Below are 16345 nucleotides of genomic sequence, written 5' to 3' on the forward strand. Positions count from 1 at the left end.
AGCAAACACAGAGAGTTAATACCCTTACAGCTTACAAAAATAGGTAGCCGAAGACTTTGTCTGAGAGGAATAAATAATCGGGGCTTAACAATCGTCATTCGTGATTGTGATTTCAGTAACAAAAATTTCTTGACTGAAAAGAAATGTAAGTATCAAAATTAATTCTTTACATCTCGATTTTTCTTTTCTATGCCCTTCATACTTGTCATTCATTAATTATTTGAAAAATATTCTGTATTTCTTTATTCAGATCGTAATGTAAGTAGTATTTTAAAATATACAATGATGGATTGCTTTTTTGGGATTAATTCCATAACGATACCCATTCGTGCCAAGGCATCAAAGGGTTTGTTTAACTTGCAAATATTTTTGAAAGAATATTTGAGGTTTGTCCCCAAGTAAACTGTTAGCATTGTGTTAGTTCAGGTACCGATACGAAAATCTTCCCTCATAACATGTACAAAATCTATTTTGTTTGAAAATTTTTATTTTCTTTCATATACATGTTGTATATGTACTTTCTGGGAAAAAATTGCATATAATAGTCAAAAAATCTTATTTCATGTGATGACAAAGTTTACAAATAAATCCTTGGATTGTAAAACATAAAAAATATTGTACTCTTTTTGGAAGATTTCTGTTGTGAGATTTGAGGCAGAATAATCGCCAACTCTTGGCAGCAACCTGGTGGTTGTCCGTGAGATACTGAAAAGAAGATTTTTTTAAAGGGGGTCAATTAGAAGGGTACAACTCATAGCAAACATTTACCTGATTTTTTTTTAAAAAATTTTAAAGTTTAAAATCTATTTGGCACCTTCACAATTGTAGATGGTGCAACAGATCACAATACAAAAATATCCCCCATGCTTAGAAAATATATCTAATATGCTGTTCTTTAACTTTTATTTTTGCAGGCAAATGATTAAGTTCTTCTATAATTAAGTTATGTATAATTAAGTTATAATCAATTGATATCAGAACTGACTTTGTGCTGCTTTTTCCCCATGGAAAAAAATTGAGCATTCCTATTGTCTTATCTAAGCCCCATCTTATTTGTAATTTTTATTCTGATAAAATTTGAAATAATATTATCACTTTTTATAAAACTCTTACCAATTTTAACAGCAGGGTTAAAAAAAATTTCTCCGGTAGCAAAAGCCAACTTCACTGAATGGCTTGCATGAAAAAATACCTGCTTTATAAATTTATAATAAATCTTAATGGTCAGTGAATAGCTTTTAGAATAATAAATAGCTTTTAGAAAATATAATCTAATATTTTGGAAAATATAAATAAAAAAATATCCCTTGCAAAATTTTGTAATCTTTATATTATAATTTATGTTAAAATTTTAAAATTATGTTAAAAGATTTAGCTATAATTTCAGAATAATTTATAATTTTGAATACATTTATTTCAGAGTAATTTAAAATTTTGTTGTAAACTCTTAGTCATACATTTAAAGTTAATGAATCTAAAAAAAAAAAATTTTCCTTCTCCTTATTTAATTTTAAATTGTAAAAAGGAAACTTTTTAAGCTTTCTTAATATTGATAGAAAAAAATGTTTTGTTACATAAAAAGTACAGTTCTAAGATTCTCCTCCTTCTTTGGGTGCAGTTTCCTGTCCACTCAGAATCCATTTCCTGTCAACTGGAATACATTCTGATATGTCTTATCATTGTTGTCTATTACATTTCTTCCACTAAGTTAAAATCTGTGGGTTTTTTTTTTTAATTCTTTAAAGTCAGTCTGTAATTTATTTATTTTCAAATTTAGTTATTAATCTAATTATTTATATTTTGAAATATTCTAAAAATAAAATAGTGTAGGTATCTTTATGTCAGTGTAATAATTAAAAAAAAAAAAAAATTCTGTAATAAAATTAATGTTTTGACTTAAAACTGTTATAATTAACAGTATTCATAGTTTATTTTAATTGCTTTTTAGTAATTTTTGTAACATAATAGAAATATGTTTAGTTTTTTAATTATATAATTTTAATAGAAAACACCATGATCTAATTATTTCACTGTAATATTTACGAAAAAGATCAAATTTTAATAAACAAAATTATTCTGAGTGCATACGCCTTAGGAAAATCCTAGAGATCCTTGAAAACCGAATCTTGGTTTTCTTAACTCTGGAAAAAAAATCTTTTTTAATTTAAAAAAAGAAAAGAAAAAAAAAGGCCTGGAAAAATCTAAATTTCTAGTCTTTTTCTTCTTTTTTTAGAGATTTTTTTACCTGTAATTGTATTTGTTTCTTAAACCCCTTTATACCAAATTTGTTTGTCTTCCAATGTAAATTAATTGTGAAGCAATTCTTATTAATGCAGCCATTTTATCTGGGAAAAAAGCTTTTCTTGTTATTTAGTAAAAATTTAATTACTGTTATATTTAAACAATTTTTTAACTAGCAGTTATTACTTTTATGAAGATTTTGATTTATACTTTGATGTGTAGTAAAGGATTTTAATTTTTTTCAAGGTTTGTAAATAATTAATAATAAACCGTCTTGTTTGAAATTCTTAAAAACGTTATGAATTTTTATTTCCACTTGAAAGTTTGGATTGTAGGTGCATCAAAATGTTGCATATTAATGCAATTATAAATAAAATGAAGCTAATATGCATGTATATTGATGTGTATTAACTTGAGTTTTTTTCATACTTTTAATATTTTATTACAATTTTTTGTCCATCGATATTATCTTCATTTTCTTATTACAAAATTCCAGTTATAATATTTTGTATTACTACATGTATTATTATATTCTTACTCAGAGAATCCTCCCCCCAGAAATATAGTATAAATCTTGTTACTACCCTTCATAGAAAATAGTTTATAATTTATGGTGCATTATTTTAATTAGTAAATGATTGCTGTGATAAATATTTTTTTCACCACAAAAAATCTTGACTAAATAAATTTTAACATGCTTATGATTATATTTACTTCGTCAATATTTTATTTTTTCCAGGACTATATAATTATGTATTGTTTCTCATTTCCCAAAACAGTTTCTTTTAATCATGTTTTTGTTTAGAATTTTTTAAAGAAAAGTATAATATTTGTTAAAAGGTTATAAGACTGCATTTTTTTTATATAGTATTTTTTATGTTAAGACTATTTTGTGAATGCTTTTATAATTTTTGATTAAATTTCAATTTTTCTAAAATTTATTTCTTGTTATTAAAAGGTGAAGATCTCTATAAAGCCTCAATTATGCTGATTGTTTATCTATTTTCACCAAAACTGAATTTCAATAAGATTAGTACGATGTTTTTAATGTAGTGATGATTATATAATCGATTACATTGGAAAAAAAATTCTGCCAACAAACTTTTTGATAACTACCATTGTACCAATTTATTATAATGTGTGTCAAACTTTTCTTATGTACATTGCTATTGAATTTCTCAACTTTTATTCAACTTATTACTATAAAAACAAATTTAGTTTTTTTAACAGATATAAAGTAGATGGAAAATAAAACTAAAGTGAGGTTCTGTTTCTTATCTTCTTAATGCATCATATAATTTTTATGATGTTTGCACAAATCAATTGAAAATTCATTTTATTTACCTGACAGATGGAGATTTTAGCTGGACAAACTCTTGTAAAGAGAGATCAGAGCAAAATTGCTGCTGATGAAGCTTTAAAAGATAAAGAAGTTATTGGTTTATATTTCTCTGCCCATTGGTGCCCACCCTGCAGAGGATTTACTCCCATTCTTGCTGATTTCTATGAAGAAGTTAGTGATAAGCCTTTGGAAATAATCTTTGTTTCTTCTGATAGATCAGAAGATGCTTTATTTGATTACATGAATGAAGCTCATGGCGACTGGTTGGCGGTACCTTTTGGAGCACCAATTACTGAGTGAGACTTTTTAACTTATTATTAAAATAACTATTTAAAAGCTTATAGAAACTTATTTTTAATCAATTCCTTTGCAGATTTAGATTATACCATTCTTGTATTATGTAGTAGTGAATAGATAATATCAGAATTAGAATATTGACATATCAAACATTACTATTTATTCTGTTATTAAAATAATATCAGCGTTTGCAGTCTTTCTAATATTTTTCAATTTTTGTATGCATTTGGAAAATCTCATTTTCAATTAATACGAATTCGGATTTTAAAATACTGTATTTGAAGACTCTAAAGAAAGGGTTTTTTTAATACAACTTTTTATTTTAATAAATAATGCTAGTAAAAATTGCAAAATTCAAATAGGAACTGTTCACTTAATTACTTTTCCGCAAAAATGTTAAATAGCATTTTCATTGTGTTTTCTTTTTGAGATTATTGAAACTCAACTTTAAAATTACTTTAGCTTCATTACAAATTTTACTTAAACATTAGTAAGAGGGAATACTTACTAATCAGTACTGGTTACTTTTTTAATGCAACAGTAGGTACTATAAAAATCTATACCGTAAACCAGGGCGAGTCTACCCATTTTTTCAGTTTGTCAACTTTCAAGTGGTCAAACTTTTGTAAATATTAAAGAAAAAAGGCTTTTAATAGGTGTTTCGGAATTGCTATTTATCCCTCTTTAAAGTTGTGAAATCGATTTTAGAAAATATTAACAGTTACGCAGTTACTGTATATTTTTATAGAACTGCTGACAAATCTCTCGTATGGGGCGAGTCTACCCATTCTACTAAAATGAATGTTAACATTGTAAATAATCAAATTTTACTATTAAATTGTTATTTTAGTTACTATATAGGATATTTATGAAGTAAAATTCATAACTTTTTTATATATTCCATTTTTTTATTCTTAAAATAACACAAATTGAGTATTTGATCGATTATCACATTTTGATCACAGTTTTGTTTTTATAATCATTAACATTATAAAATAATATTTTTTTCTGATTACTGTTGATAAAAATAAATTAAAATTAATATAAATTTACAATTAAATAATTAATAAATAATAATAATTAAAGATTATTAACAAAATCATGGCATTTTTTTTGTAACATTTAAATCCATTTGTTTTGCGAATATAATTTCGAACCATCTGTAATAATAAATAATAATTTATTTAACTTGCATTAAATAAAAAAAGTTAATTTTGTAATATAAAAATTGAAAAAATAGGTAAAATAAACATATTTTATATTTACATTTATATTTAACCTATAAATTTTTCTTATTAATGATAAATTTATCAATGCAGAATTAAAATAACATACTCAAATTCATTTAAAATGACTTAATTTTAATATAAACAAAGTTCTAAATTATATTATTATGCTTTATTAAAACTAAATACGAATGGGTAGACTCGTCCCGCAAATTCTGGCTTTTTGTTTACAACAGCAAAACTTACATTCTTTTTGTTGTTTTTTTTTTCATATAAAATTAATGTAATCTTAGTCTTAGATAAGTTTATCACTTAACCAAAGTGAAAATAGTAATAATAATAATATACTTACGGAGCTCCAACTAAAAGTTTGCTGATTTTCAATACAAATCTCTCAAAAGACGTTTGAACAGGTCGGTTAAAAAGACACCAAATAAATAAAAACGGATCAAACTACTACAGCGCCATCTTCCTTAGAGTCTGAACTAAGTCCTCCGTCCGTAAAATTTTTTTTATTTGCAATTTAAAATAGTGAAAATTAAATAAAACTAAAATGGGTAGACTCGCCCCGGTTTACGGTATGTTAATTGCAAACGATGAGTTAGAGCAGACTGCCCTTTGATCCTTATAGATGCACCTTCTTTTTAAAAATAAACCACCATCCCTTAACACTCCCTTTTTATTCATATTCCATTTTTAAAAAATATTAATTCACTATTTAAATAATAATTACACATTAGCTGAATTACGCATTAGCTGAATTACGCATTAGCACAATTGTGTACACACACAGTAGTAGCACAGTGTTTATAGGTTTAATTCTTATAACTTACAAATATTTACTTAGTTAGGATTATTCTCAACTGGATAAATTTGTATAACTTTCTCTTTTTGGGGAGAAGGGTATATTAATAAATTTTTAAATGTTCAATTTCTTATAATTTTCAGTTAAAATTTTAGAAAAAAGCTTTCAAGTTGTTCATCAATTAATCTCTTTTATAGTTTACTTTTTTTTAAAAGACAATTATGCACAAAGATTCTCTTCTAGCATTAATCTACAAATTTTTCTCTTATTTTGTTGATAATGAGTAAGAGTTACTTTTTAAAATATAAATCTAAAATAATATAAGAACATAATTTATTTAGAAATCGATGAGCAAATTCAGTTATCAATTATTCTATTGTTCTTTTGTGCCCAAGTTAGTCTGACATTTTTTTAATTATGAGTGTTATTATCTTGTATGGTATTTTTGTGCCTTTCACTGTATTATGTCCATTTTCTTTTGGCAGATCAGAATCTTTATATTGAACATAGACTGTACAAAATATAAATAACACAGAAAAACTGCATGCATTGCAAATCTTGCCATATGTACAAGCAATATAACTTAGCTTTCTTAGATCTTTTAAACTTCATTGTTTTTCTTAAGTCAAGTCAGATTATACCCATTTATTTTGTTTTTTGTTTCAATAATATTTATGTGGCTTGATAATCACTGAGGTCAAACTCCTCTTATAAATCATAAATAATTTTTTAAACCTTAAAAACGTCCTATATTACCAAAATAGTCCTATAAATCCTATTTTTACCTATACAACGATGTCATTGAGCACAAATTTACAAATTTTACATCGTTAATATTGTGAGAAAAATTTGTATAATCTACACTGCATGTCTTAAGATGGCTTGCAAATATGTTGCATCACGTAGTAAATTGAATATTCTGTCGTAAAAGTTACAAATAAGTGGAATCTTTTTGTAAATGATGACATATGTACTAGAAGAGAGTCACTCTGGAAATTTCTTGAATCCCATTGATCATTTTTGGAACAAAGTTTTTGAATTAAAATATAATCAGGATATCTTTCCCCACACAATCATCTAGCAGTTCTCGTCAAAGATTGTCTGACATTTTCCCATAGGCCGGCATTAGTTAAAAGAGGTTTTCCGATTAAAAGAATTGTCACATCTAATAGATCAAGAATGAGCCTTGACACCTTAAAAGGCATAAAAATGATAAAAAATACTGCAAAAGAAAAAGTTTAAAATGTTTGCACCACTCAAAAAATGATTAAATTTTGTAAAAATGCAGATGCTAAATAGAAAAATCAAAATACTTCTGAACAAAAAGAAAAGAATAGAGAGCCACAAGTGAAAGAAAATGTAAGGCTAGCAAAGCCTGATAAACTTTCTGACCTGAAGTCAGTGATTGATGAAGACAGCTAACTTCTCATAACTGAAATAAAACAAATGTGCATGAAATGGATAGCTTAAGCTCTCGTATATGGTGGCCACAAAAAGTTGAAAATTGTTAAAGGAAATGTTTCCTGTCAAAATAGTTTTATTTTGATATTAAACTAAACTCAGTGGAGCGACAGGCCATAGAGGACCAAGGCCTAAAGTGCCCATCTCAGTTTTCTTGACCTTTCAGCTCTGAGGTGCAAGAGCAGATGTTCCGGTTGAGTGGTCAGCCCAACACGGAACCCCCAGTGTTTAGCGCCCAAGCATGCTTGGTACTCATTTTATCAACCATCTGAAGGTATGAAAGGCTGAGTGAATCCTGTCCGGCCCAAGGATTGGACCAGGGCCCTGTGGCACGATATTAGTAATCTATTATTAGAATCTTTCTAATTTTGTAGCTAAAATTAATACTTGTAATAAGCTATTAATTAAGTTTTTAATTTTTAAGTGGTTATATTAAAAAAATATACATAAAGCAATATTCTTAAATTGTCTTAATTTTATTCTTAAAAAATCCCTTTTTTTTTTTTAAAATTGTTGCTTGAATATTGTATGGTGAGCCAGTCAAACCTGCTTTTTTAAAATGACTGTAAAAAATAAATGGATGGATATTTCAAAATTTTATTGTTACTATCTTAATCTACATTAAAAAGCATTTAAGAAACAACATTCACTGTTTAAAAATAACCCCAGTAAGATGGTGTCCTTCCCGATCGAGACATTCTTGTAGGCGATTTCTGAAACTGCCCATCGCTAAGCACGGAGCATACGCTAAGAAATTCTCTCGATTTCCAACCGGATTCTTCTCTTGAGTTCCCCAAGCGTTGGAGGTCGTTGTTCAAAGATTTTACTCTTCAGGTACCCCCCCCCCCCCCAAGAAAAAATCGAACGCTGTGAGGTCAGGCTATCGGGGAGGCCATGAAATTGCTCCATTTCGGGATATCACCCGATTTGGAAAAACATTGTTGAGAAACTTCATGCTCACGCGCAGCATTGTTGTTTAGACCACTGCTCCATGGCGACTAAAATGCTTAGTTGTGGGGGACGCAATGGTGACCTTGGTAACTCGCTCTGCCCACTTTCACGGCTGTCCCATCCTTTTCAAAAATGCAGGTTTGACTGGCTCACCCTGAATAAAATATTTTTATGTTTTAAAATGTCATTTTAATATTTTTGTCCTCTTCATTTTCAGTCAATTGAAGAAAAAATATGACATCCACGGGATTCCAACTTTAATAGTTATTAAAAAAGATGGAACTATAATCTCTACCAATGGAAGATCTGATGTTGAGAAAAAAGGAGCATCTGCTTTTAAAGAGTGGAGCAAATAATTTTTTTTTCTTTTCATTCATGCAAAGTTTAAAATATATTTTGTTATCCAATAAGTATGCTTAAACTATTGTTCCAGCTATGTTACTTAGATATATAATGGTTATATGATTTCATATTGAATATTATTAATATTTATTACATGGCAATAAACCTTTTTAAATATTGTAAAAAAATTTTAATATTGTAATTTTGGTATTTTATTTTTTATGCAATGTGAATAAAGTAATTTTATTTAAGCTTGTCTATTTTAAAAGTATTGAAAATTATGGCTAGTTTCTTTGAACTGTTAACTGAAATTAAAAAGCATTATTTGTAAAATGTTACCTGAAATAAAACATTCCATGGTTATTCAATTATGTGATCTTTTTTTTAAATATTAATTAAAACTAAGAGTGGTATCCCATTAACAAAATCTGCTCAAACTATTTATCTCAACCAAAACATAAAAATTTTTACCCTATTGTTTAAAAGATAAGATAAATTCAATATTTTAGCTCTTCCAAAATGGATATCATTTATCTAATAGACATATATTTGCTTTTAGTTAATATTGCATCAATATATTTAGGGAATAAAATTATCATCATTCATTTTACCTTACTCCACAAAGCTGTTTTAGAACTAAGAATTGATTTATAATTTTACTGATTAGTATTATCTAAAACATTGATGCAATACAATGAATGAAGCATAAGAAACAGCTTGGGGGCCATCCACAAATGCTGTCATGCTTTGAAAGGGAAGAAAAATTTGTTAAATTGTGACAAGGGTAGAAGAGTATTTTACATTGCACAGTTGATTGGAAAATAAAGAATTTTTTTCCATTTATAAAATGGCCACCTGAAGAATATTTTGAGATACATTCTAAAGATTGTTAGATATTTTCTTAATTATAAACTAAAAACAATATCTAATCAAGACAAGTTTATATTTCTTTAGTTTAAATAATGTATCTATAATCTTTGATAATGTATCACACATTTTGCTTAAAATAAATAAAAACATATAAAATCGGCAGATTAAATATCTATTTATATATTTTTTTCCATCTTAAATTTATTTTAAAAAAATCAAACTGCTGTTTTCATCCAATGATTTTGTTTTGCATAAAAAGAAATATTGAAATTGATTAAGATTTAAATTATGTTCTAGTAAAAAATTTAAGTTTGATAAAAATTTAGCATTTACAAATTTGAAAAAAAATAGTGCCGGTCATTTTCTGAAAATTAGAACACCTATGTTGAAATACCCATGTACTCAATGAATGAGCACATTAGCTTCTCAATGAGAGGTAGAGTCATGGTAGTAAATAATTCTGATTTCTTTTGATTTTATGATAGTGTATGTAATTTTATAAATGTTCCTATGAATTAATGTGGCAAATGAATTGAGATAATAAATTCAAATAAATAACTTACTTTGAGGCAATTTTTTTAAAAATTCAATATGTGTAAGAGTGTTTTGTTATCTTAAAGCTGGGTTCATGATTTATTTTATTTAAATCAAATTTTATGATTAATTTTTTGCATTTTTTTGATTAGAACTTTCAAAACTATGAATACAATGAAATAATATTACAAATATAACAATATGTTTTAAACTAATGCTATCTAAAAAAAACTGTCTTGTCGTAATTCATTATAACTTGCATAGCAACCATTCGGAAACAAATTCATGATTCAAATTATAGAATAGAAATATATCATAAACTACTTAAAAAAAGGATTTTAATAAACAAACCACAAACTTTAATTAAAATTGTTATTTTTTTCGTGTTTTAACCTTTGAGTGGACAAAATAACTAAAACGAGTTATTTATTTAAGTAGGTACTAAACATGGTTTTTTGAAGCTCTTTTTTGCCAAGTAAAATATAAAAGCCACATTTGAAATGCCTTTCACTTGAAGTTAAGCTATAATTTTATACTGTACCTACCATCTTGGGGTAAAGAATTATTTGGGCTTTAAAACGGACAAATAACTAAAATGTATTTAAAGCTATTCAACTTTTTTAAAAATCGCCAATTTCGTGACATTTTTCCACCATGATGAAAATCAACAATATTAATGCCTTATTTTATTTTTTGCTAATTTTTATGAGCCCAGATAATGCAGCATTGAGTTAGCTTTTAAAAAATTAGGCCACAAATGCTTTTCATTTTCCCAAAACCTTGGCCTTTCTCCATATTAAAGTTTTGACCCATTTTCAGAATTAACATTGTGGGCGCTAGCTAAAGATAGTTTAAACTTGACCTAACAATTATGAGTATTAACTGTTGCAAACTGACATCAGCTATAAAATTAGCATATTGTTTGCAAAAACAAAAGAACAAAACATCATTTCATGCAACTACAGAGTCTTCGAAAAACAGTCTTATGTTACTGATTCATTTATCAGTACTTGCTCTCTTATTAAACGCTTGACTTACATTTTTCATTTGTTATTGCAATTTTTTTTAATAGAAAACCTGTTAATATTAAAGAAACTGTTAGAAAAAATAGATGTGAAAGAAACAATTCCCTTGCTGGATTATTTAATTTCTATAACAAAGAGACATCTTCAGTCTCGGTTGCATTTTTAAATATTTAAATTTAATATACACTAACACAATATTCTGGATTAAGCAAAAAGTATCTCAATGAATCATTTTTAAAATGAGCAAGTATTTTCTAACTTAACCATTTCCTAAGCAATTGTGGATTAAACCAAACCAAAGGTCAAAAATTTCTCTGGACTAATGCCAAAGAAGCTAGAGCAGTATATATTTGAGTAATCATATATAAAACATTTTTTTTAACATTATTCCTTACAAGTACTGTCAGGGTGCGTAGCCTTTTTAAAAAGAACTTATTTTCGATTTATGTTTTTTAAATGTGCTTTTTCCATAGGGTGTTTTTAAAAAGTGCTATATTTTCTCCTTACGAAAATGAGATATTTTTTCTTTACCATATTTATTTTCGCCGCGAATTATGCAAAATGACATTGTTCTATTTAACGTTTTAACAATTAATTCGTCCCGCAGTAGACTGATCGTTAAGACACGGTTCCCAGCAGATCACCGAAGTCAAGCATCACTGGTTACGGTCAGTGTGCGGGTGGGTGACCACTTGGATCAGTCTGCGTAGGGACCGAGGGTGTGCGATATTGGTCCTCGTTAAACTGTGCTACCGTAAAGTGCTCGACTTCGCGCGCAGGTCGTCGGGCTACCGAAGCGGGGGTGCCATCCCCTCCGCAGAGGATCAAAATTGTGATGGCATGTCTTCGGATCATCCTCCGCGATGTTTCCCAGACCATCGCCAATAGCCCATTGTACAGCTCTAGTGCGACGTAAATTAACAACAACAAAAAAACACTAACAATTAATTCAACCCCAATGTATTTGGGCGTGCCATCGGTCCGTAGCGTATGAAAACGCCATTCGTTTTACATGTTTGATGAAATACTTGTGGCTCCGCATATGCAGAGCAGGATTTACTGGGAAGGATTTTTGCCCTGTGAAACTCTGCTACATTCTCAATTTCAGGATTCAATTAGTTTTGAATTGATAATTTAAAAATACTTCATATTTATAATAGGTAATAATTATCTTTACGCTAAAATTTTGGATTTTTGACAATTGTCAAGAACTATGTCAAAAGGGTTATTTTGAAATCTAAAGTACTTAAGTAGAAGACCCATACTGACCTTCAAAATCAACAAAATTCAATTTTACTGGTAACTCATTTCTTTAGGAATGAGGTAAAACCCTAAGAAAAGGAGTATCAGAAAAAAATTTTGAACTAGAATCCATAACGAAAACTATTTTCAAAAATCTTGAAGAATTATATACATTTGTTTAACATTTCAATGTGCAATAAGTAACTGTAAATTTATAAAAAGCAGCACTTTTAAAATTCATGATTGTACTAAAAATTAAACCGATCTGTAACAAACAGGGTTTGAAAAATTCCAGCTCTCCTAGGTTTTTCCTTTAAAAAAAAAACTGGGGTTACTAGGGTTTTTGATGAAAACCCCAAGTTTTTTTCAAAATTTATTTTAAACTTTTATTCCGGAGTACTAAATAAGAATGCACGATTTTCTTCTATCTAGAAAGTTAAATATAACTTTATAACTTGTAACTTGTTTTGTTGCAATGTAAAAATTTAAGTTGTTATTAATAAAATAAAAGTTTTAGATAGGCTATGCTATTATTTTTATTTCTTAAGAATAAGTAGATTGTTTTATAAAAATTTAAATCTACTCAATTAAAAGATCACAAACTTTTTGTTATTAATGTCTGTTAGAATAAAATTCAAACTTAGATTTTAATAATAATTTTATTCAGTTAACTTTACAACTTAATACGCTTTTTTTTCCATAAATTTCTGATTCAGTTTTAAGCTGTTCATTTGCAATAAAAATAAAATATCAAATGACAATAATGGTAGAGAATAATATTAAGAGTGATAGTGAATGATAAAGAAATATTACAAGTAAATATCTATAAATGATGAGAAAATAAATAGTTTATCTGTATTTGTCAATTAAGGAACCTTATCAATTTTGGATAATGGATCAAAGGAATACGTTGATACCTTTGAAAAATCATTTTAGACTCTTTTATTTATATGTTTCACCGAGAATTAATAATAAAAAAAACCTATTGGTTTGAAAATTGTAAATCTTCTCAAACATAATTGTATTTCTATTCTATTAAAAAAATTCACAAATGTATTTATTACTATGAATCTAAAGAAATATTAAGTTTAGCCTAATGAAAAAAAGTGGAATGATTTAGGGTGCTTAGATATTATTATGGCCTGTTTTTACTGGAAATAGGACTTATTTTAACATGACATAGTTATGGAAACTACTCTCATGCATAACTCTAATTTTAGTATTAATTCTTTTAACATGTGCCCTTATAAATGAAATATTTTATTAACAGAAAAGAAAGCATTTTTTTGGCGTAACTAAATATTAGCAGGATTGGTCCACAACTGAATATGTGATTAGAATATAAAAACTTGTTATAATTTTTTCAGTGTTTTTCCCAAATTTATTTACTTTTTTTTAAATATATGAAGAAGAAAAATTTTAAATCTTAATTCATGCACTTAATTTATAATTCAATTTCAATGAAATCATTGAAAATGGAATACATATTAATTTCATAAATGTCAGTGGCTCTTTACAATCAGAAAATATTTTTTTAAAAAAACCGATCCACGTTTGCAAAAATTGCCTGGTCTTAATTTGGCGAGCTCTGTTAATAAATACAATTATATCAATACTTTACATTGCAATAAAATTGTTTTTTTATTTTTTATTATTTTTTATTTATTGATTGATTTTTCTTTTTTTGTAAGGTAAATAATTTTTATAACGTTAATAAGGTAAATATATGTATATTCAATGATAAACAATCATACTATTTCTAAGGTCCTTAATTTTTCAAAAAAGTCCTTAAATTTTTTTTATTTTTAAAGTTCTTAATTTTTGCTTTGTTAAAAGAGTGGGAACCCTGAGTTAGAAGGTGGAGAGAATAGCTACTAATAAAGAAAAAAGTAAATCCGCATTCATTAACACATTTCTTTACTGATATATTGGGGTTATTTCCTTTTAAAATTAGTATATTCTTTTGGCTTTAAAATATATATATATATTTTCCGACAGAAAAATAAAATCTGGTTTTCATTGTTATTTCTGAAGAAAAAAAATCCATGTTAAAAGAAAACTTTTTGCAGCAATACAAGTTGATATAAAAACTGCAATAAATGAACTTCGGTCTTTATTCATATTCTATAATATTTATATGTGTAAGATTTTTAAAAATGTCATTTAATAAGTGTTGGAATTTATTACATATTAACTACTAAATTATTTTGTTATTTAAAGCAGCAGTATATTTCAAATAAATTTTAAAAACTGCATAAAGTAATTAAAAAGTAAAAAAAATAAAAAAGATAATTTTAATCAAGCTAGTTAAAACACATGAATTCTTATCATAGTAAAAATAAGATCTAAAGCAAAATATATAAATTTCCAAAATACTATCGTTTTTAATTGCTTTCTTATATTGATATTTTGCCACTATTTTCATTGTTAACGTTCAGAAATAAAATTTGAATTATGACATATGGCTTCTGTACTTCAAGTATATGTTTAAACGATATAGGGTAACGTGATAAAAGAGGATGTGTAGAACTTTAGAACAAGGACCTGGAGCCGAAAAATTTTCGATGGTCTAGTTCAGCAACCCTATAATAAGCTAAATTCTGCCTCCATGGGTGAAAGCGAGACGGAAATGGTGGTATACCACCTATAGTTAAACCATTAAATTTTAACTTGATTATGGGAGGAGTAAATCCAAGGGCGCCGGCAGAATAGTATAAAAGGAGGTGCAACCCTCTAACAAACTACCCCCTCCACCAAAAAAAAAAATAATAATAATTTAAATGTTCTGTTATTGCATTTTGTTTTGTTATTACATATACTTTCATCTGTTAATTTTTTTCAAGATATATTTCTTCATCGTCAACAAGATATTTAAAAAAAAGTACGAATTTCTTGTACTTGCAAATTTTGCCACGAGAAACTGTACTGATGGCGCTGGCATAGCTACTGACTTTAAAACACAAATAACTACAAACAGTAGTTTCGTATACTAACGTGTTTGTGCACGCTTAAGATTGGTATTTATTGTGTTGATGAAGTTTTACAGTTGTGAGAAATCAGTTTGTGTTATACACCTTTGTTAAACTAAATAACAAATAGAAAATATAATATTATTTAAATTTTAGACACCCGGTGGCTGAGTAGAAGCGCTTCGCACTCCCGTGCCACAGGTCCTGGGTTCGATCCTCGGACCAGGCAAGGTTGACTCAGCCTTTCATCCCTTCAGTGGGTCGATAAATGAGTACCAAGCATAGGAACTAAACACTGGGGGTTTCGCGTTCGGCTGACCACCTAACCGGAACATCTGCTCCTGCACCCTGGAGCCCAAGGTCTAGAAAACTGAGATGGGCACAGTAGGCCTTGCCCCTCTTTGGGCTGTCGTGCCATTGAGTCTGAGTTGAGTATTTATATTTCATTAAATGAAATTTGGAAATATAGCGTAGACATCTGCTAAGTTAGTGGTGCATGCTCAGTGTGCATAAGAAAAGAATCAAAGATGACTCAGAATTCATTGAAAAAGTTATAAACAGATTTGGATAGCAAACAAGACGATTACAATTCTTGTTCGATTAAACAATTTTTTAATTGTTATGTATCAATTATTTAATTATTTGTTTTTGAATAAAAAAAATTTTAATAAAAATTTTTATTACAAAATTATTTTTCTGTATCGCTTTAATTGCTTTTTAAAAAAAAGCCAGGGGGTTGCAAGTGCACCCCCTTGCACCCCGCTGCCGGCGCCCTTGAGTAAATCTATTCTCTTCTTCAAACTATTTAACAATACCTGCTTTTTCTCCAGAAAGGAGCAGTTTTATATACATGCTATAATATTAAAAAAAATCTCAGTAGTTACAGAAATTTCTCGAAATGTTTCACAAATAAAAAAAAAAAAAATAAATAAAAAAAAATGCTGGAATGAAATGTCTTTTGTACCAGTTTTTGCTCTTTTCCGTCTTGTATACATATAGTCTTTTAACCCTGTCTGCCTCCTGTAATTTTAATGCACATT

General features: G+C 27.7%; 1 protein-coding gene across 3 annotated transcripts; it reads left to right on the plus strand.

Annotated features, from left to right (window-relative positions):
• The first annotated feature begins 13 nt into the window (after nt 1-13).
• On the plus strand, nt 14-9033 carry LOC107444930 (nucleoredoxin-like protein 2). Of its 3 annotated transcripts, none has more exons than XM_016059205.4 (3): nt 14-145; nt 3593-3879; nt 8541-9033. In XM_016059205.4, exons 2-3 carry the CDS (start codon nt 3593-3595, stop codon nt 8677-8679), a joined length of 426 nt encoding a protein of 141 aa, XP_015914691.1. In that variant the 5' UTR covers nt 14-145; the 3' UTR covers nt 8680-9033. The 3 variants fall into 3 exon arrangements, with proteins under 3 accessions (XP_015914691.1, XP_071036219.1, XP_015914690.1); XM_071180118.2 differs by lacking the exon at nt 14-145 and adding an exon at nt 1654-1826; XM_016059204.4 differs by lacking the exon at nt 14-145 and adding an exon at nt 3200-3500.
• The last annotated feature ends 7312 nt before the right edge of the window (nt 9034-16345 follow it).

This window comes from Parasteatoda tepidariorum, chromosome 1 (assembly GCF_982258835.1).
Source record: "Parasteatoda tepidariorum strain Cologne lab strain chromosome 1, Ptep-v5.0, whole genome shotgun sequence".
In the NCBI taxonomy this organism is placed as follows: Eukaryota; Metazoa; Arthropoda; class Arachnida; order Araneae; family Theridiidae; genus Parasteatoda; species Parasteatoda tepidariorum.

Bases quoted from the DNA above. Each gene is read 5' to 3' on its own strand.
- LOC107444930 (XM_016059204.4), top strand. The intron at 3,880-8,540 runs GTGAGACTTTTT...CTTCATTTTCAG, and splicing joins TTTGGAGCACCAATTACTGA to TCAATTGAAGAAAAAATATG.